At 37.6% G+C, this 22,998-nt stretch overlaps 2 protein-coding genes across 2 annotated transcripts; one reads left to right on the forward strand and one right to left on the reverse strand.

Moving 5' to 3' along the window:
* Positions 1–316: 316 nt before the first annotated feature.
* LOC122045383 (probable WRKY transcription factor 27) lies at positions 317–2,423 on the forward strand. Its single transcript, XM_042605587.1, has 3 exons — positions 317–1,308; positions 1,402–1,515; positions 1,604–2,423. The coding sequence occupies exons 1-3, from the start codon at positions 956–958 to the stop codon at positions 2,130–2,132; spliced, it is 996 nt and encodes a 331-aa protein (XP_042461521.1). The 5' UTR covers positions 317–955; the 3' UTR covers positions 2,133–2,423.
* A 529-nt stretch (positions 2,424–2,952) lies between these two features.
* LOC122045384 (ABC transporter B family member 20-like) lies at positions 2,953–22,529 on the reverse strand. Its single transcript, XM_042605588.1, has 11 exons — positions 21,928–22,529; positions 19,475–19,529; positions 19,219–19,394; positions 18,872–19,072; positions 14,312–14,571; positions 13,911–14,221; positions 13,599–13,819; positions 13,187–13,527; positions 8,596–9,377; positions 8,274–8,515; positions 2,953–4,558 (listed from the first exon to the last, which is right to left on the reverse strand). Exons 1-11 carry the CDS (start codon positions 22,315–22,317, stop codon positions 3,329–3,331), a joined length of 4,209 nt encoding a protein of 1,402 aa, XP_042461522.1. The 5' UTR covers positions 22,318–22,529; the 3' UTR covers positions 2,953–3,328.
* Positions 22,530–22,998: the final 469 nt, after the last annotated feature.

The raw sequence follows: 22,998 nt of genomic DNA on the forward strand, positions 1-22,998 counted from the left end.
TAGTCTCATATAAGAATTCCAATGCAAATAAATTAATTGTCAAATTAATTTTAATTGAAAGGTAGAAAATTCTAGATAAATAAGTTAAAAATTAACTCTAACATTAAAATAGTCTCACTTCACACAAGTTTTTGGAAATCTCACATTAAACTTTTAAATATAAGATGCCATGATCAATAAATTCTTCTTCTTTTTCTTTTTTGCCATATCAGTTTCCACACTGCATGGAACAGATCAGTAAGAGCTCTGCAACAGCAATGAGTGTCTTCTCTCTCAGAGGCCTGCTCTTTTCTTCTTCCTTTCTGTCCCTAATTGTTCTTCAGCTGCCCATGCAACGAGATCATTCAGGATTTCCAAAACTGAAGATGAACTGAAGTTCTGATAATAATAGAATTTTTAGAATTGATTCTTCTGATGGACTTTAAAAGTGAACGGAGTCCTTTTGAATTTTGATGTTTGTCCTGTTGTTTGTTTATATTGCTCTTTTTGTGAGCCGACCAGTGTGGCAAAGGAAAAGTAGTTGTTTGCTTCCACTTTTAATTAATTACTCGGAGCTGAATCCCCTCTCTGTCTTTCTCGCCCCTTTGACATTGCGACAAGTCAAAGCTGGGAAATCCAATAAATAAACGAGTTTTTAGCTTTCTCATGCCTCAAAGACCTACCCGGATTTAGTGGATTTGCGTTGACGAGTTCAGAGGATCCAATGCTCGCCAGCCACCACCGTCGAAACCTTCTCCTCTTTTTACCGTGTTGCCACTTGTGTTTTTTTTATATATATAAATGTCAACTCCGCTGAAAAAGTCAGCGCCTCTCCTCGCCTCTTGCTTTTCCGACTTGCTCTTCTGCTCCTCCGACCTCCGATCTTCCTTCTTTGGTCAACGCCGTTGGCCGCACGCGTCGGCGCGGCTATATATTGCTGCGTTCGGGTCGCGGTGGGATTATCCTGGTGGAGGAGATGGAGGACGACAACTGGGACCTGAGCGCGGTGGTGCGGAGTTGCCGGTCGTCAGGGGAGGCGGCGCCGTCGACGAGGGACTCCTTGTGGGTGTTTCCGCGGTCGTTGGAGCAGCTTCGGGTGGTGGAGGACCGGAAAGGGGGCGCCTTTATAAGTTTATCGGAGGTATTCGAACGCCGGAGCGGCGTGTTAGAGATCCCCGAAGTCCAGCCGCTGCCGGGGGAGAAAGGTAGCTCTTTGTCGCCTCTCTCCGCCGCTGTGCTACAGGACGCCGCCGTAGCGGAGTCAAAGCAGCCCCCAGTCTGCCGGAAAGTGGACCGGCCAGTTTCCCAAACTCCCCGCTCCAGGCGAAGGTAAGCGGCCCAAACTGTTGCTGATCCCGCTCCGATTGTGTCCAAAAAGCGAAGACTTTAGCATAAAATTTGGATCTTTAATTAAAATCTCAGGAAGAACCAGCAGAAGAAGGTGGTACATCACGTCGCCGCCGACGGGCTCTCCTCCGACATGTGGGCATGGCGGAAGTACGGGCAGAAGCCCATCAAAGGCTCGCCTTATCCACGGTAATTAAGCAGCTCCTCTGCTTCCCCTGTTCTCATCTTGTGTAGAGATCGAAGATTAAAAGGGGCTAACTTTGATGTGAGAAAACAGGGGATACTACCGCTGTAGCAGCTCCAAAGGCTGCGCCGCCCGGAAACAGGTGGAGCGGAGCCGGACAGACCCGGCGGTGTTCATCGTCACCTACACCAACGAGCACAACCACCCTATGCCCACCCACCGGAACTCCCTCGCCGGAATCACCCGCCCCAAGCTTCCCACCACCCCCACAGGCAACCAGGAATCGAGTCCTGTTCCCTCCACGGCCGCGCCTCTCTGCGACTCCATCCTTCCCCAGCAAAACAAATACTGCGAAGACGGAGCGGCGGAGGAGGTAGAGGTGGAAGACGACGACGAGGAGGCAGAACTGCTGGTGGACGACATGGAGATGATGGGCGAAGACGATCTGCAATTTATGAGCTCGGAGGAGGGAGCCGGCGGGTCGCCGACGGGGGATATAGCAGCGTTATTCGACGGCGACGGTTGCTTCGACGCCCTCCTGTTCCCTCTATCATCGCTGCCATCGAAGGCCGAGTCCAGCAACGCCACTGCAACTGCTGGTGAATCTTCCTCTGGTTCATAACAGAGAAAGAAAAGGAAAGATCGTAGAGAAGAACACGCTTCTTGTTTGGGAAAATTTAGTAAGAAATCTAGTAAATTACTTAAAAATTCGTCGATCTTATCAATGTTGAATCATCATTTCGAGTTTATGGAACTCACCGGTCAACAAGATCGATTAAGAAATGTAAAGTTTCTAAGCTTGTGAACAAACTCTCATGTCTTTGACCGCGAGCTCTTTGTCAACGTTTATGCCAGTCAAGATACTTAATGAAGGGGCGGCGTTGTTTGCAGCATACGTTATCCTTCTTGACTTTGTTTTCCCTTTGACTTTGGCCTCTTATCCTTCTTGATGTTTTCCCTTTGACTTTTGACTAGACGTGTTTAAGTTTTGATTAATGAGTAAGGCCATAGACCAAAAAAAAGATAGGAAATAGTTCGCATAAAGAAAGTCTCATTAAGAAACACTAAATCACGCACAAAATATATATATATATATATTCTCAAGCACCCCTTCCCCAATTATACGAAGAGAGATAAAGACATCAATTTATAGTCAAGCGTCGAGGATAAGAAAAAAAAAATTCCCAAAAAATAAACGGCCATTAAAAATTAACCCCTTATCCTAACTCTCTAATCAATTGGACACCCCATAAGAATATCAAAGTCTTCGAGCATTCCGTCTCGGGTGTTTCTTGTGTCCAATGATCTCATCTCTCGTGGCTGCACTATCGACTTGCGATAAGACAATCGATACAATGTGCAGGCGAAACTATCTCACTAAGAACTAGCATTCTAAGAGGGATTTGGGGGTTAAAGAAGCTACTATCATGAAGAAACTGGCGTAAAAATACAACACACCTTTCATTCTTTGAATTTACAGATCAATACAGAGTGCAGGCAGCATTCCACAGAACAAAGAGCCTAGCCTCCAAAATAATTAATGCACAACACTCGATGCATGATGCCTTTAATTGTCCAGTTGACCTCCAACCTTTTTGCAAACCCTATGGCACATTTCACAACTCCAGAGATCAATAATGTTACAAGTTGCAATAGTTCTCCGTTTAGTTCATTCCGATAGTAGCTGCTGCCCGCACGGATCTACATTTAATGGAGCTGAGATGTTTCATTTGAGGAGGAAGCTTTTCACAATCAAATGTCAGGTGAAAGAGAACTAGTTGGTCCAGTATAATTTACAAGCGCCGCGAGAAAATTTGCCTAGACAACCCGATGCTGTCGAAGGCCCTTCCCAAAATGTGGCTGCATCAACCTTACGTACAATCCGTTCTTCTGCAATAGTGACTCGTGGGTGCCCTGCTCAACTATCCTGCCACTATTTAGAACCACAATATTGTCCACATGCCTCATCATTGCTGCCCTATGCGCGATAAGAATTGTTGACTTGTTCCCCATGATCAAGGTGTCGAGTGCCTCCTGCACCACTCGACTCGACTCAGATTCTATCGCAGAGCTTGCCTCATCTAACAACAGTATAGGTGCATTCTTTAGTACCACCCTAGCAATGGCAATTCTTTGCTTCTGTCCAGGAGTCAAATCAACCCCTCTCATGCCCACATGAGTGTCATAACCATGCGGCAAACTGCTGATGAAATGATGTGCATTTGCAATCCTTGCTGCTTCTTTCATCTCTGCTTCAGTTGCATTATGCCTCGCATAGATTATATTCTCTCTTATGGTTGTTGAAAATATGACTGGTTCCTGTTGAACAAGGCCCATGTGGCTCCGCAACCATCTCAAGTTAAAGAGCTTCAGATCTCGCCCATCCAACAAAATTTGACCACAAACAGGATCATAGAATCTCTCAATCAGAGATATTATCGTGCTCTTTCCTGATCCAGACACCCCCACTACTGCCACTGTTTGTCCTCCACTCACCTTAAGACTGAAGTTACTGAGAATCATTGCCTCAGGTCGAGTTGGGTAGAAGAAATCTACATTTCTGAATTCAATGCTTCCATATATATTAGGAGGGTTTATGCCAGTATTATCATCTGAATCGATCTTTGGTACACGATCTATGATTTCAAACACTGAAGTAAGAGACTTCCGCCGCTTTAGTATGTAAGGTGCAAGGCCAAATGGCTCTACCAAAGCAAAGGTTGCAAAAGTAAAGACAATGTACTCTTTAAGTGCTGTGGCTACTTTGAGTCGGCCATGGTGTACTGAAATAGCTGTGTACCAAAGAAGAAGAGCATTGCAAGCAAAAAGGAGGAACTGTGAGAAGCCGAAAGCAAAACCAATTGTCATTCCAAGGGTGAAATTCTGTTTCAGTATGGTAGAAAGGTGCAATCTATACAGCTCCATGATCTTGTTACCAGCACAAAAGGCAACAACAGTATAGATATTTCTAACAGCATCTTCAAGGACTAAAGAGGCTTTCCTGTGCATCTCTTGAATTCCCTTTGAAAATCCAGCAAGCCACATTTTCTGCACTAATGGAAACTAAATAATGAGGATCGAAACAGCAGATGCAGTCACATCAATCTATAAGGCACATAGCTATTATAACCATGGAAAAAGGAAATATAGTGTAAACAAAGAAAATGTTCTGATGGTGAGAAATATGTGCAAGTAGCACAATCAAGACTAAAAAAAAAAAAAATGATGATAATAATAGAGGATTGAAGAAAATCAATCAAAAAATTGTAAGCCACCACATTGCAATTTGCTTGACTTCGAGAATAGCATATATACGCAGCTGATTCGTAATATTTATTGCTGGATGCATGAATTAACTAAAAATAATGTACACTGCAATAGAATGATTTACCTTCCAAAACTCAGTCATGAACATTATAATGAGAAAATAGCCAAAGTTTATATCCATGCTTAATAAGTTTTTCTTAAATTCACATGTCTTTCCTTGCTGATTGACAGGTAAAGTACTTTGTAATTTTATTATCTAAAAAAACAGTGCCTTGTAATTTGTATTGATACATAACACATTTCAGTTGAAAGGTCCATTGAAATGAAAAGAAAAACTGAAAATCCTTGCAACTTGCCCCGTTATCATTTATGCAATATTCTCATGGCTCTAGAAAAATATGTGCCAGCGGACCGGTTAGCCCTAGATTAGACCAGCTTCCGCCTCCGTAGCCTGAGTTTGGCTTAGTTATAGCCATTCCCTTTCCGGATCCTTCACCATAGGTTGGTTGAATGAGTTATTTTGCACGTAAAGGTGGTCCTCCTAAGACATTTTGTGTTTTTTCTTCCCATTTGGAGAGCCAGGCATTGCCAATCCGCTTATATTCTTACCCTGTCTAAGTAGGTTACTGCATGGGTGCCAATGCGGGTAGGCCAAACAGAAAGATTTTTAAAAACTGTTCATTAGAAAAACCAGGATGCTGCTGGAAATCTCCTTGAAGCAAAATCTTGCTGAGATAGGCCAAGAGGCTTCAAAACATAGAACAAAGATTGGGCAAAAACCAAGTCATTTGGATAATGTCTCAATTTCCTTAGTTACAGTTTAAAGCTAGTAGGCTTGATGTGAAACAAGAGTTGAATGTTGGGCGCAGTGGATTGAACTGAAGGCTAGCCTTAGCTAAATCTGGGTACCAAGCCAAATGAATGCCGAAAGGTATCTGGATCTAGGTATTTAGGGATCATTTCCCTCATGTAGGCAACCATTAAGGATTGTGTTATGTAGATTGAACATTCAATTAAATCCTCGTAGGAGAAATCAACTAATCTTGGGAATCATGTGAATAATGGAAAATTTAGTACATAGAACAACAAATACAAACTAGCCATCATGCTAAATAAACACGAAAAAGCATACACAGAAAAAATAATTACTGGAGTCCTGTTAAAGAAGAAATTAGTTAATATTCATGAAAAATTCAAAATGTTCAATAAAAATCTAATATATTGAATGTATTAGATCTGTTGGATCAATTAAATCAGAATTGATTAGAAAAAACTAAAAATAATCAAAGGTGAAACAAATTTATTATTCCAGAGCAATAAGAATCAAACAAATAACATCAATTATTAGATATTTAGTTAAACAGAATCAAGCTAAATAAGCTTATTATGAATGATAATATCAAAATAATAATATGGCATATGACTATTAGTAAATAATATACAAATGCTAATATATTAATAGTATTGATATTTTATCAAATTTTACCATTAATAAAATTTTCTAGCAATAATATTATTCAAAACAATCAGTTTAAAAATAATATCAACAATATTCATAATATATATGATACGAATGTGGTATTATTATCAGATCCATATTTTATTAAGAAGACAAATGATTACAATAATAATAAAAATAGTTAGTAATAGTAATAATGAAAGAATAATAATTGGACAAATAAATAATTTAGTTAGTATTACTGATAAACCATATTATTAAAATAGGATAAGGCTATACAAATATTTTAATAATAATTATATTGAAAGCATGCATCAAATAAATTTATTATATGAAAAAAATTAATTGAATTATTACTATTATATAAATAGTTTTTACAATTAATACAATAATATTAATCAAATTATAATCATCCTATTTATACTATAACTGTATTACTAAACAGTATTTTTTACAAATACTTATTAGTTATTATTTATATTAATATTCATGCCCAACCCAAGTAAACTCTCCTTTAACACTTCCTTTTCCTCCACTCTAGTTCACACCACACCATCTCCATCAGAAAGATTCTCTCTCATCTTCGTGTAGGCCACCCTCACAATAGTAGTCTTCTCATAGCTCACCTCACAGAAGTCTTCCTTTCTCCTATCCACTTCTATCAACCCTGTCTCTCTATGTCCAAGAATTTCAAGTTAGAACAGTTCAGTCAATGAGATCTCAACTTGTTTCTTCCAAAATTACCTCGATTCTTGTCAAACCCAGCTAATTCTTTTGCTTTTTCTTCACAGATTTGAGATATTTCAATTTGCTACTGCTTGTGCCTGATCTCTCAGTTCAAATCAGATTGACATTTTCAATTATGATATGCCAACCATGCCAAAAATCATGTAACCCTGAGATTTTGCAGGTTAATGATCCGCCAAATGTACAACAAAGATGGAAGTCATCTAGTTGTGGCTGGCTGTATGGATTTTCTTTCCTCGAGTGAAAGATTTGTCAAAGTTGGACACAAATCCAAGCTAGATTGAAAAAGTGTAGCACTTTGACAGCTAAATGGATAACTAGGTTACAACCTATAAATACAAGAAATGAGTGAATGTAGAGTTGTAAATGAATCAAATGTTCGTGAACAAACTTGATGTTCGGCTTGGTAAGAGCTTGTTTATATTCGTTCAATACACATAAAATCAATTAAATGAACAAGATTGAAACAACTCGTTAAACTAAACAAACAAGTTTAACACAAATGTTCAGCTCGTTAACATTCATGAACAACGTTCACGAACAATGTTCTTCAATAAAACTCTTATGAACATATTGAATAAACAAAGAAAATTTCAAAATAATTAAATAAGTTTGTATTATCAAGCTTAAAATATAAAAATTTCAAACAATCAAACAAACTTGAATTAAGAGCTCAATAACATCTAAACGAACCAAGCTCAAGTCAAACTCGAACCAATCTCAAGCTCATAAAAAAAAAGACCAAGATTGAACAATCATTTCAACAACTTGGTTCATTTTAAGCTCGGCTAGGCTACCTATCCAAACTGTACTCGACTTGGCTTGTTTATAACCCTAAGTGAATGGGTGATATAAGAGTAAGAGAAATGGCGAAGGCAATATCAATAAGTTCCTACAAGTAGTAAGATACTAAGATACCAGATTCTCTGATAAAATTTCAACTTGGTGCTTCACTTAGCAACCAAATAGCTAAGAAAAAAAGGCTCTCAGGTGACAAAATCAGAGCCCGCTAGTTAAGAGACAACATCATGCAGCATGTAATCACACACAGTACACCTAAAAATACAAGCTTACACACAAATAACACCTCCACAGTATCCATGCTGCTCAATTGCAAAGAATGTAATACTATGAAGTAAATTAAATTCAGTGAGATTATGATAGCACCAGAAGCAAGCCTCCACAGATTATATTCAAAATATAAATTGCATGCAAGATGAAAATTATGTCAACTTATAAACATTAAGAAAGCAAATGATCAGATGATATTTTTGATAATAAGTTTCATACCTGTGCAACAGCAGAAACAGTTAGGATGGGTAGAGTTGCCAGTGCAACAAGTGCCACACGCCAATCTAACAGCAAACCTATAAGAAATGCAACGGCAACAGCAGCAATGTCTTGTACTAATATAGAGAGGCGGTTGCTGAATGCAGCACGAACATAGGTTGCATCATTAGCCAATCGCATTGACAATGTATCTGCACTATTCTCTTCATCATCGAACCACTCAATTTCATTGTGCAAAATTGCTAGAAAAAACTAAAAATTAGGTGATAGAATGTGGATAGATTCAATGATGAAATTTATTTTTGCAAAAAGAAATAATTACCGGAGAACATCATCCTCCTAACTCGTTCAGTCATTTTCTCTCCCATTATACCGAAGTAGAAGTGTTGCAAAAAGTTTGCAACCACTGTGACAATACCCATGCAGGCAATGAACAAGCACCACCTATTTACTTCATGGTGTACATCACGGACACCATCTATTCTATAATATGCTGCTACTATAAGTGCAATAGTATAAGCAAGGAGAGGATTGAATGATCCAAATATTGCAGCACCAATACTTCCTAGAAGAGCATAAAGCCATTCAGTAAAACTGAGTTCCACAAGCCGCCAGAACGATGGAGGTTTATGTTGTTGAAACTCATTCACCTCTTTCCTTTTAACATGAACCATATCAAACAGATTAATTGGACGACTGAAAGTATTTGAATGAGACCGCTCATTTTTAGGATCAGATGTCAGAAGTGGGGAAATAGGAGATTCTGGGTCTGATGTTTTTGAAGATTGCCTGTTAATGGAATGAACATCTAGTTTGGGAAGCTCAGGCAACCTCATCTCCAAGCTGTCCTGTCTTTTGAAGGATGTAAATTTTTCCAATGCCATCCCATTTTCCAGAGTCAGTTCTGGAGGTGGGCTATGACTCTTTGATGACTCGTGTGAGTTATAACTGGCATCTTGCTGATTAGTTAAGAGAATATCTTCTCCTCTCTGAAGAGAAGGTGACTTTGACAAAGTAGGGGATGATGGTTCTTGAAGTCTCTGAGTCCCTGATGAAGCCCTCTCAGTTTGAAGATTTGAATCTTTATAATTCCTGATGGGTGTCCTAGAATATTTCAGAGATAATGATTAGTCCCTTGACAGTATTAGAGTTTGGAAGAAATCATTTGAATGTATAAATCTTGGAATAAATAGGCATAAAGTTGAGATGCATACAAGTAGAGGCGGATGCACTATGAACACAGATCGTACAACTAAAAAACAAGGAGAATGTCATCATTTTCATACTTACACTTTCCTCAAGAAAATCAGAAGGCATTTCAAATACAAAATATTTATAGGTTAACAAATTGAGCGATATAGGAACCCCTTTTTTAAATTTAGGTCTGTGATAACTCAGGATTTATCAAATGAGGTGTGACTGTAGTGAATTACTGATCACTCTTAAGATTCAAACTCTTGTAATTTTTTTTGTATTTTTCTAATTTTGAGATGTAAAATGTTACATTTTAGATTTAACCTACACTTTAAATTTTGTAATTAAATTATTGAATTTTCAAAGAATAAAATTTCTAAAACAATAATATATGTATATATGAGTCTCAACTCAATGAAACTTGAAATTTTTGGATTTGAGATTTTTTTTAGGTAAAATCAAATTCTAATTTGAAAATTTGTTATACCTTCAAATTGAATTGGATATATGATTGGATCAGTGACCACCTATTGCAATCATCATGTATCTTCAATAATATTCTAATGAAATGAACTAAAAATAGTGGAAGAAAAGTAAATGAATTATTTTCTTAAATTAATCAAATAAATTTTCATTTAACCAAAACGTTGTAGTTGTTCTTTGACACTCAAACCAAAGTAGAAAGAAGACACAAAGGGGGAGAATAAGATTAACATTATCTCACCAAATCCTACCCTAATTTTCCTATTGCTTACTCACATAATCTCTCTCTGTCCTCAATGTCAGAAAAAGTTAGAACATGAAAAATAATAATCATCAATGTTAGGTATAATTTTATTTCTATTTAAAATTTCATATTTAAATTATTTTTATAAAAAACTTTAGATGACCAATTAAGATAAATTGAACTCATATTTTTAGTTTTGGGGTCATGTGGAAATCGGTTTTTGGTTAGGTGGAGTCCATCGACTATACATGATGGTGTAATCCAGTGGGTTGAAACTGGGCTCAATTTAAATTTATTTTGGCTAGCTTAAAGTTGCACCTAGTTTATATATATCACAAGTTTATATATAAAATAGTCCAATTAAATCATATATTTAATTAAGTTAGAAGATTAAAAGTTATTTAATTCTCCTCCTTGTATTCCTCTCCCACTCCTTTGATTCCTCTCACCTGCCGACTCCTAGCCATCCACTGTGAGTCTCTCTCTCTCCGAGGTACTCTTTTCTTAGATTTTTCTAGTACCTTCTTCCCTCTCCACTCTCCTCTCCCTTGGTCTCTCTTCTCTCCATCAATATCTCTTGTCTCTATTTTCATTGTGCACCGCTACTATTGAGCTAAAGTTGTTTCAGCCGCACACAACAACTTCAATGTCAAAGTTGTCTCATGTGCTGATTGGCAAGAGAATTGAAAATTTCCATCAATGCCAATTGGCACAGCTTGACACTTTAATTCTTATATATTCTCCTCTGTCTCTTTAGAATAGATATTTAAACATTAATGACTTCAATTTTTTCCTGAGCTTTAAGTTTATTTTCATTTTAATCTCCACAAAATTTGGACCACTTACTTAGAACCCTATATATGTATACATGCAACTCTTCAATTTTCTATCCAACGATATTGCTCCAGTCAACTTCTTCCGAACATGAGTTTATAACATAGATTAGCATTCTCTTTCAAACTGTTATTAATATTAAATAAAATTAACGTTTATGAATTTTTTATATTGATAGTGGCAAATAGGAAACAGATTATACTGAGGTATATCAGATTCTAACTTCTACAAATGGTGAATGTGCAATTTGCCAATGTTGTGCAACAAATTTGTTATTTCAATTATGTAATGTGCATGGATATTTAGGTAAACTGAACTTACATTCATAGTAAGATACTACTGATGCCCAAACATGTTAATGCAGAAATCCCAATAAGTTCACAATAATGCTACTGTGCATACGAGACGTTGGAGTGCAAGATTCTCCGTAAATATATATTTATGATCTCTTTGTACGGTTATCTATATCACACGATAATGTTACTATGTTGTTTGTCACCCACTCTGAGGTGTCTTCTGCTTCATCAATGCCCCCACCACCACTACTTCAGCCTGATTCAGCCACTAAGTTTCCTTGATGATTTTAGCCTTGATCTGAAGGTGGCCAGATCTGCTGAAATCTGAGGGTTTCTAACAAGGAAACCATCCATTTATTTCCTAAAAGAATGGGAATATTTTTTTTGCATATTCCAAAAGAGAGTTGCAGGAAAGAAAAAAGAAAAGCAGTATTGGACAGAAAACTGCAAAAAAAAAAAAAAAGGAGCCTGTCCTAAACAAAAACATTATAGATTCCTAAAAACAGGTGGCAGTAGTTACAATTCAGTATTTTCCTTCACCAACTAAATTATTTTTGTTCTCCTCCATCACAATTAATTGAAGAGTCTCTAGGTTTCAAAATTTATGGATCATTTTCCACTTCATTCTCCTTTTGATATTTTGTTTATGATTCAAATGAAATTAGTTAGTGAATGTATCTTCTAAGTTCTATCTTCTCTTCTTGGTCGATGTCAAAATTTGTCTCTATCAACATCTTCTGACTCACAAAGTAAAATAATTGGAAACTTAATATCTTCATGATAGTAATTGTACTACTTCCAATATCGTAAATCTCCTTTTCAACTAGATGTGTCCTTGACATGTGAGGACATTAATTAGTCTCCTCTCCAACCTCTTCTCCTAGTCTCTCAGGATAATATAAAGAGATAGTATTCTTGCTGATGTTAACTCCTTGCCATAAGAATAATACTAAACTTTATTCTATTTGGCCTTTCACAATTTGGCACTTCATCTTTCAAAAACAAATAATCTACAACATTTTCTAGTTGAGGGGTTCAAGAAGCCAAATCAACTTGTTCATTAAGCATATTGCTCCATTGTTATCAACTCTTCTTTAACAAGTTGGACACTAATATCTATGCTCCAACGCAAGGGGGAGTGTAGATGCTCTCACATTGATCATCAAGTCATTAGGAGCCATATTAGGGTCCTATGTATGTCTATAATAGTTTTCGTTTACTCAATATAATACAATTTTCCTCTTGCTTCTAAACTGTTACCTGTCAAGACACAAAACAGCTCCTTTTCTTTTTCTCTTGTATCAATTCTCAAGTAAATATTTTACTTTGTTTAATACCAATCCCAGCTCCAATCCATTTCTACTATTTCATGACATTGTGAAACTTATCTAGCATGCATGCAAGTTAATCCAAGCAAAAGCATCATATACTGAAAGCAAGACTCTATATATGACTTACTTTATCAGATAACCACATCAAAACAATATTTAATTTTCTAAATTGTCATGGATTCTTGGGTTGGCATTTCCATGAGTCAAATTGGGTTCGCCACAACAACCACAAATATGAACTCAATACTAGCCATATACAATGATAGCACAATCTAGAGCAGGGTTGATCACATCACAGACAAACAAAAAGATGTTATCTACTTGGTTTTAAAATATACTTAAAACAAGGCATATTATCCATGCTGGAGCTTAACTATTATCAACAAGAAAAGTAAAACTTCCTGAAAGATGATTAACCTAGTCAACAAACTAAATCAACGTATACTCATGAGAGAAATGGGAAGACTTGGGTATATTTACTTCCACAAAGGAGAAGCCATATGATAGACTATAATTCGGTCACAACTCTACCTCTTAGGAAGCTTTGCTGCCTCCTCGCATCTCAAGAGTTCAGCATACAGACCATCAAGATTCAATAGCTCATCATGAGTGCCCATTTCCACAAGTTGACCTTCTTCCATTACTGCAATATAGTCAGCATTACGGATAAGACTAAGGCGTCTGGCTATTATTATACTGGACCTTCCCAGCATGAGGATATCCAAAGCCTCCTGAACAGCACTTTCTGCCTCAAAATCAAGTCCACCTGTGACCTCATCTAGTAAAAGTATAGAAGGATTTGAAAGCACAGCACGGGCAATTGAAATCTTTATTTTTTGTTCTTCTGTCAAAGTTAAACCTGCTCTGCCAACCTATATATTGCATAAACTACATAAGGCAGAAGATCACATCACACCTTAAAGTGAAAATATGTGCAAAATACCTGTGTTTCATATCCCATTGCAAGGGAACTAATGAATCCATGTGCATGAGCTGTTTTAGCAGCCTCCTCAATCTGATCAGATGTAGCAGATCTTCCATAAGCAATATTATCCCTGATGCTCAAACTTAACAAAGCAGGCTCCTGGGTAACTAATCCTATTTGGCCTCTCAACCACTCCAGCTTCAAATTTTTTATATTCTCCCCATCCAAAAGAACTTCACCTGCACCAAAGCATCCAAATGCCACTCAATTACACCATTTAGAAGATCAACCTCTAAAGTGAAAGAGGGAAAAACAGAAAAAACGACCAACCGAGTGTTGGATCATAGAATCGTTCCATAAGAGGAATAATACTACTTTTTCCAGATCCATTGCGACCAACAAGAGCCACAGCTTTTCGAGCGGGAATGGTTAGGAAGAAACCACTTAATATGGGAATTTCTGGTCGAGAAAGATAACTGAAATACACATTCCTGAACTCAATATTTCCTTGCACTGAACCTAGAATGCTTCCCTCCTGATTAATAGAAGAGTTTGAACGGCTAATCATCTCAAAAAGTCTATAAGCAGCAATTCTTCCTTGTTCAAATGAATAAAAGTTTGTAGCCGCTTGATTTAGTCCACTACATGTGGCAAAATGCAAAATGCAAAAAAAAAAAAAATTACAACAAAATGAGAAGAATGAAATATGTTTTGACATACAGGACACTTACAGTCCACTTAAGATTACAGCAAATAAAGCTGTCACGATCTCTCCACCATTAGCTTTTTGATGTGAAATAAGGAATCTCCCAACCCAAAGTTGTAAAGCACAAGAACATATAGCAAGTCCATATGTAAACCCAAGACCAAGGCCTTGCACAAGACTAATCAATATACCATATCTAAGTGTTGCCTGAAGTGAGGTTGCATAAGAATACTTTGCAAGGGTTTCATTTGTGAAGGCATATAATGTCCTAATGTATGAGATCGCCTGCAGAACAGAAAACAAACACAAGGGAAAGCCATAACAGACTTTAGCTGCCGAAGCACAGGGATACGAAATACTGATTCTATTGCATTATCCTTCACATGGGAATATGGGATTGTATTGCTAAAGATAATTATCCACACAAAAAACAAAGAAATTAATACAGTTTTTATCACTCCAAAGCACAAGAGGCAATCAAAGGATACTCAACATGCACAAAAGAGCATTATTGTTATATAGATCAAACGACGGAAGATGTAAAACCTATTTTCTTAACTGATCTAAATGTAATTTTGGAAAATTAGAAGGGCTTTTTGTAAAAAATTTAAATAAATCCCTACCCCTTTTCTAGTCCTGTGTCTTACATAGTCTTCTCTTCATGCAATAGGCGTGGATGTCACTTGATCTCCTCGTGAGACTCAACCAACACTTGAGCACATCACCTCTGCCTAGATTGGATATTGTCGACACATTTTTCTAAAACATTGTCTCCTAGGCGAGATCAGGTAGAAGCTGACAGCCTCGTCCGCTCAAGGTGTGCGACAACAGCAGCCTTTGCTGCTCTTCCAAACCACTCCAGAAACCCTGTCTTTGCTAGAAACAACCAGAGTGACCCAATCTCCCTCTTGCATCGCAATAAACCCCTTGAGTGCGATCCTCCAGCCTTATTTCTCACTCTGGACACCTCGTAACCACCACTTCTTTGTGTAGCATCGACTTTCCACCCTCAACTGGTCTTCGAGCACCTTCCCTCTCAATCAGCCTGCACGCGACACCAATTCCTACAACCAACAACCCTAACAGAGCCACCAGGTCTCAGCTCTAGTTAATCACCCAGAGAAGGTTGTGAACCCTCAATTGGTAATGCAAGCAGTAGTTGATTTCCACCTTCAAGCCCCCCTAAGCAGAGAGCAAGCAGTCCACTGTCCTCTTTGATCTAGTTAAGCATAGGCTTGCCATCATTTTCTAGAACAGCAATTTCACTGTGGCAGGCATCACAGATATCAGCTGCAAGTGGAGATCGTGGGTTGTGGTCGTCGATATTGATTGTGTTTTGGTGCCTATAATCTCCAACTTTGAGATAGGATCCTCTTCTGTTTGAAGAGTGTTTCTGGTGAGTTCTGACCGAAGGCCATGACTGACGTAGAAGATTGACCAACAGAGTGACTACTCATGTTATGTTGTAATCATGTGGTAATGCGTGTTGTGTTAACCTCCAGTTGTTTTGGGAGAATGCCTTAAGAGTTGCTTACGTATGATGTTATGTTTCTATTTGTGAACCTTGTACTCATTGAGCGAACTAAAATTTTGATGGAGGGAGTTTTATGTCAAAAACTAAAGAGAGAGGTCTTGGGTGAGTCGTATCACTTTTTTGGGCACATGGATAGAGCGGGTCCAATTGTCATAGAGTAGGACTTATACATGAGTTTATTGTGAAGTGAGTCTGCGTTGATTTCAATTTTGTGACAACATTCATGCCCTTGCGATGTTGATGGAACCTCTACTCCTAGATGTCGGACGAGTAATAGGTGTAGATATGTGAATTCGTGATGTACACCATTGAGTTGTCAAAAAAACTCGAAACCTAAACATATAATGTAGGTAAGGTGGCATATATCTCTATGGCACACATGTTGCCTTTGGGTACATTGTATTCTTAGAGTGGAATCATATAGTGCATCTTGGAGAGGTAACCACACTTGTTTACTCAATAAGTGGTTTGTGTTGTACTCCTTGCGAGACTTATGCTAAGTCTCAAAGCATGAGTTTGCATACACCTTATGTTTGACTTGCCCTAGGTACAAAGTTAAAGTCCACTGTGATTGTGACATTGAGACTAACCTTAGTATAACAACAGAAGTCTTGGCTCATGTGGAGCATGAATGGTTTATTGGTGCGACCATAAGGGTATGTTTTTAGATAAAGTTTGTAACCTAAGACCTAAATCAACAAAGTAGACAATTTGGAAAGAATTGTTAAATCACGTGTTGGGTTTTGGATTGTGGAGTGTTCAATGGTGATTAGGATTTCCCAGAAGATAACCTAATCAAGAAATGAAGATGTATGTCAACCTAATCAATGGAAGTTTGTTGAGGCAAGCTCTGCTGGAAAACCTAACTTTGTGGAAACCACTTCTTTTACCTTTTTGGATCTTTACATGTATTGGTTTTTCGCAATCCGCCAAGGGGGGAGACGGGCATCAACCGCACCGCCCCAAGTGGTGCTTTTGGTGGTAATTCACCTCTTTCCGCCACCGGCACACCTGGAACCGCCACCGGTACCGCTGTCGACGTTTCTCCGCCATTACGCGTTCATACGCATCACGCGAGCCTAGAAGTGTTGTCTGAGCCTGGAGATGGGCCCAGAAGCGTCGCGCAAGCTTGGCGACGGGCCAAAGGCTTTGCTCATGCTCAGTGATGGGCCCGGAGGCGTCGACACGTCGAACTCGTCGTTCGCTCATGCTCAATGATGGGCTCGGGCATGTCGGACTCGTCGTCCGGTTGAAATAGGGCACGCGGATAAATTGTAAGTTGGGGTTTAATTAAATAACTTTAGGTTAATAATTCTAATTAACTCTTAGCTATGATTGAAATAATTTAAATAGATTTAATTAAAGTCAAATAAAATTATCCCATTATATATATATATATATATATAATTTTAAATATTCAAATTAAAATATTATTTAATATATTTATTAAGAGTAAATATTATAAAGAATAATAATTATTTATAATATTATGTATAAAAAAATTCCACTGCCCCACCATCGCCTACCGCCATTTACAACAATGGTTTTTTTATTACCTTGGCTCCTCATGCATGCACTAATATTATACATTTATATCATGCTTAGAATATTCATTTGTTGAAACATGCTTAGGGATTTCTTATATAAGGATGTTGCATATCCTACACATTTTCATTGTTGATATTAATCATGAATTACTAGTTAAACATCTGGAAAGACATGATGAGAAATATGTAATAAAGAGATAAAATACAAGCGAAGAGCTATGGGCATGGCAGTGTTCTTGTGATAAATGTAATAATGATAGAATGTTAGGCGAACCACTTGTAATCCATTGCAACTCTAAGATTGGGTGTGTAGCAGTTTGGTTTGATTAACCTAATTGAGTATCACATGACACCTCATGATGATTTTAGACTCGCAATAATTGGGTAATGTCAATGAACAACTGAAGGGTCGAGCTTATATAATGTCAACTTTATGTTGATGCAACCCCTAAGGTTTGAGACAGTTTTCAAGGCTTAGCGGCTAACCTGACCATTATGATCGATATACATATTTCAGCTGACACTAAAGAATGATTATAACTGAGATTGACTTTATTTTTAATATTAGAGATTGTAGCGTATGCATAGTCTTTCCCTTGTGTTGCATCATTTGCTATTATTATTTTTGAACTCTTGGAGGCTCTTTTACCAATGTTGCTTACTGGCGATCTTTATATTGTACCCAATCCCTAGATTAGCGTACGATGAGTTTTTAAGTGTACAATTGCTATCGGTGTTCTTAGACAATCACTATTACTAGAATTAAAGTTTTGCACAACAGTTTTGAATTTGATTTCCTGTGCATTTTACCATCTTGCACTTTAAATTTGTGAGAACTACCTTGGGCTTAACTTTTATTTTGTACTTGCATATTCTCATGATTTATATTGCAACATTATGTTATGTTTGTGCATTAATCATCTGAAGGGAGCCTTGACGCAATGGTAAAGTTGCTGCTTTGTTACCAAAAGATGTTCGAATCCTAAAAGCAGCCGCATGGTGGGAGCTTTGTGTACCGGGCTACCTTTTTTTTTTGTGTATTAATCATCTCTGTCTATTATTGATGTTGTGTGAGGACGTGGTTTGAGACTTTGAGCATTGTCTGATGTCTCTGTAACATGATCCAATAGTCAGCATGTGGATATAACAATGAAATTGTATCTAGTCGAGAGGAGCACACTCAGAGCATGGCAACAGACACTATGATTTTACAAATACTTGGACCAACTGCTCCAGGATCTAATCTTTAAACAAACCATAGCCACTCTGACCAACCTAACTATTTTGATTCTTTACAGTGCAATCCTGTAATGCATTTTTGGATCCACCGAGCACAGTCAAATACTATTGGAGATCCTGGAGTCAACCTTAAATCCTAGCAACATGCTTGAGTGATACAAAGGCATTTTAAGTAAGGATGAAAGTAGGAAAATAATGACTACCAAACCAAGGTAGCAGGCATCAAAATCTTAAACGAAATATTAATTAACTACATTAATGAAACCTGTTCTGCTATGCTTGCGGCTTCGGCGTATGCATCTTGAATATTTTCGGCGAGTCTATGAAGAAAAATATTAGATATCCCTCCCGCTGCAACAATAAAAGGACCACTTGCTAGGGTTAGAAGTGCTATCTGCCAACAGTTAACTAAACCAACGACAAGGCCACCAAAGAATGTTGCCATGTTATGAATATAGTTTCCAACCTGTAACAAAATGCAAAATTGCATCATTATCACAGAATAACCGCATGATGTGAAATCTGTAAACAAAAGATTCAAGGTCTCTATTTTCTTCCTCATAAATCTGACATTATAAAAGAGAGAAATTGTGTGCCACATTGTGTTACAACCTTCTCACTTAAAGCAGATTGGATGAGCAGGACATCACTCAGTACTTGACTAACTATATCTCCATTGTTCCCATATGTATCAAAAAAACTCATGTCTTGGTTTAGTAAGACCTGAACATACTTTGACCTTATGACTGCAGTCTGCCTCTCTCCAGTTAGAATCCAGCAAGAGACCTCTACAATTAATCCAACCATTATATTGATGAAGAACTAGGAGCTGCTGAGAACTGACAAATTCAAATATTTTTGCTCTTACCTATCCAACCAGCAACCAGAACAGAAATAGCAATATAAACGATGTACAGGGCATGCTGCAAATGAGATCCAGATATTAGAGCCTAGCATAATAGGTTTACTTTATACAATAGTTAAGAGTAAAGCACAATAGGAACCAAACAATTCTTAAATCCTTTTCAGATATGCAACTAGAAACTCTCCATCAAGTAATATCCTTTTCTGATCAAGAGATGAGGATAACCAGAAGAAGAATATTTTCATGGATAAGCAACAGGAGACATGAGCAAAGGTCCATTGAGTAGGAGCAACAAATTTTAACAAAAAATGGAGTGTTTCCATGAAGAAATTTAAGTATTTTAAACCTCACGAAAAAAGCCCTAAATAGCAAGGTCTCAAAAACTATAAGCAAAGCAGTATGCAGTCAAGCCACCACATTACATATTACAGATATGCGGAAGCATATGCAGATCCATATACGATGTATTTAAAAATAATAATAATAGTAAGAGAAAAAGGGATAGCAGTAGTGATAAACTATTTACATTAATGTGCCAGAGTAAGTGTTTAAAGGGCTTCAAGTTTACATTCGTCACATAATATATACAATTAATCAACTAAGCATCAATATTAAAAACTTACACTTATCACCAAACATATTGAATTAATCATCCAAATTCTTACCCTTATATGACAAAAAACATGCAACATAGAAATTTTACATGTTCACCTAAAGCATACGGATGCTAATTATGTTGGGTCAGTGGTTTACAGGAGGTTAAGCACCGGATATTGCAACTTTCTTGGTGGTAACCTCAAGACATGAAGGTGCAAGAAACTGGATATGGCAATGAGGTCTAGTGAAGAGGAAGAATAACGAACAATGACTCAAAGTGTATGTAAACTATTTTGGTTAAAGATAATCATTGAAAACTTGAAGATCAAATGAGATTGTCTAATGAGACTTTATTGTGATAATAAGCCTACGATTAGCATAGCTCGCAATCTAGTATATGATTGAATGAAGCACATTAAAATTGACAAACACATTATTAAGGATAAGTTGGACTGTTGGAGAGCATATTGATTTGTATCCCTTACGTATCTACACATGGACAACTTGTAAATATGTTTTATGGTTAAGTAGCCCAGTGTTTCAAGTATTGTATCCAAGCTGGGATTGATAACCATTTATTCACCAATTTGAAGGGGAGAATGGGAAAAATATGATTTTGTAACCATGTACACCCCTAAAAAATAGGATATCATGTATTGAATAAGCTTTGAGTTAATACAATTTTTATTTTCCATCAGTTAGCCCTAGTTGAATGTATAAAAAGTGAACATAAAGATGGCATCCTTGCATGGATAATTATTCCATGGAATTAGAATTTTATGTCAATAACTATCAATTATTCAATAATATAATGCATCAATTTCACATTCTATCAAAGGGCTACACTGATAGGGCTACACTATTCGTACTATATTTTATTACAAGTTATAATCGACAAATTCAACTGGCATGCCCAAAGAGATAAGATGATAGGTATTGGCATTTGCAATCATACAATATTCCGCAAATAAAGTTTCCAAACTTGCAATTTCTCTAAGAATTTTAGTTAATGGAATATGTGTTTGAGAAGAAGAAGAAGAAGAAGAAGAAAAGCACAGTAGTTTAATGCTTTTCAACTTTAGTTAATACAAAGTGATGCACTGCCTGTTTCCAAAATCATAAGGTACTAGCAAATTATTTCAACCCAACCTAAATGAGCATACACAGTCGTTCAATGTTTATATGCAGCAAAATATCTTTTTTATATATATCAGTCTTATTATATGCGGTTCTATGTTAGAAGAGATGCAATCATAACCTATGCCTCTATTGAACCCTTTAGTTCTATGATTGTAACCAAAGGTCCCAGCAGCTCATAAGCACTAAGAACAGGGTAGACTGAAATTAAGAATTGAATATGTAATGGGGAGCAAGAAACTCATTTGATGAAAGAGGTTTTCAGACTTTAGAAGCAATTGCCAAATAGAAACAACTAAAGAAAGGAAAGGACAAATTTAAAGTGAAAATCGTTCAACTAAAAAAAAATCATTATTTGATCATTAACCTAGTTTAAATGCTTAAAAATGAATATAAGTAAAGCCAAGTATAGGAGGAAGCCCTATTCAGAGTGACTGCAGTGCTATAAAGGTGTTTAAGTTAGCTATTCTCTTGACCTTCTAACTAAGATCTGTAGCTTGAATTTTCCTTTAACCAAACCTAAATTTTTCACTCCAAGGCTTTAAGCGTTAACTATTCAAATAGGTATATGACTCACTAGTTTGATAATCCTACCAAGTTAAATAGGCTCAAAAAGGCGAGAAAACTAAATTCCGGAAGTAATTACTTGGAGCCAAGGAAGACGCAAAAGAAAAGGGTTCATAAATAGTAGGCAAAATAAGAGGCACAAAAACCCAACTCACGTCCTTCATTTTCCTTAATACAAGGTCACCGTCGTTGTGCAACCTGGACCCCTCGCTCTCGTAGCGCAATAGATCGATGGCTTGCCCGAAAAGATGCAAGTAGATCACCAGTGCGATCCCGTGCGCGGCAGCCGCAACAGCGCCGACTGCCATCAACGCCCAATCGACACGGTCCGCGTAGGCGAAGAGCCTCGAGAAGGGTACGGCGGCCGGGGGCGGCTCGATCTCCTCCATGTCCTCCTCGCCGCCCTCGTCCTCCGGGGCAACTGGGTCCACCCCGCCGTCCGTGTACGGCGAGGGCGACTCGGGTGGCTCCGACACCTCCGAAACCGGCGTCAGGGGCTGTACGTGTGGCGGAGACCAGCCGAACAGCCCCCTGGAGCCCATCATCCTCGCCGCGATCTCTTCTTCCTGCTGCTCGTGGCGCTGAAGAAAACCCTAAACCCTAGCGACGCATCGGAACACCAGAAGGATGCCGAATTCTAGGGTTTCGCCTCCGCCCTCTCTCTGGCTCTGTCTACCTCGGTCCCGTTTGATCGTCTACAGCTGCGGTGGCTGACGAGGTCGTCGTTTGCAATCCCACGAGGAGGAAGGCGATAATAATAGTAAACAGCAGTCAAAATAACATCAATTATAAAATACTCCTAAATTTTATTAATATTAAAATATTAAAAAAAAAAACACTCGTATTGGCATCATTAATTTGTGAGTGTGACGTAGTTATATCGGACTCAGCGAAAAATAAAAATGTTGAGAAATCTTTAATATTAATAAAAACCGATATAAAGCTATTCAGCCTTAGTAATGTTCTAAAAGTATCTTAATCCATCCCCATTTATTTTGTCGATTTATCCCCGATAGAAAATTTGTAGGGACCAATTGATTATCTCATTAGTTGATTTGATAAATTAAATATTTAAATTATTAAAATAATTAAATAAATAAGTCATGATAATTGTAACCGTTTGAAACTCAATACTCGATAAGGAATGTGTCATCATAGGACAACTGGACTTCTGGGACATTAGACCATTCACGCTTCTGAATTTATTCAATGAGTAAACCAATGAG

This window comes from Zingiber officinale, chromosome 2B (genome assembly GCF_018446385.1).
Source record: "Zingiber officinale cultivar Zhangliang chromosome 2B, Zo_v1.1, whole genome shotgun sequence".
In the NCBI taxonomy this organism is placed as follows: domain Eukaryota; kingdom Viridiplantae; phylum Streptophyta; class Magnoliopsida; order Zingiberales; family Zingiberaceae; genus Zingiber; species Zingiber officinale.

What these genes read in the sequence shown, in the direction of transcription:
- LOC122045383 (XM_042605587.1), top strand. Translation starts at nt 956, where the DNA reads ATGGAGGACGACAACTGGGACCTGAGCGCGGTGGTGCGGAGTTGCCGG. An exon ending in ACTCCCCGCTCCAGGCGAAG is followed by an intron (nt 1,309 to 1,401) that starts GTAAGCGGCCCA and finishes TTAAAATCTCAG; the next exon opens with GAAGAACCAGCAGAAGAAGG. An exon ending in AAAGGCTCGCCTTATCCACG is followed by an intron (nt 1,516 to 1,603) that starts GTAATTAAGCAG and finishes GTGAGAAAACAG; the next exon opens with GGGATACTACCGCTGTAGCA.
- LOC122045384 (XM_042605588.1), bottom strand. Translation starts at nt 22,317, where the DNA reads ATGATGGGCTCCAGGGGGCTGTTCGGCTGGTCTCCGCCACACGTACAG. An exon ending in CCGCAAGCATAGCAGAACAG is followed by an intron (nt 14,572 to 18,871) that starts GTTTCATTAATG and finishes TCTGTTCTGCAG; the next exon opens with GCGATCTCATACATTAGGAC. An exon ending in TAGGAGGATGATGTTCTCCG is followed by an intron (nt 8,516 to 8,595) that starts GTAATTATTTCT and finishes AGTTTTTTCTAG; the next exon opens with CAATTTTGCACAATGAAATT.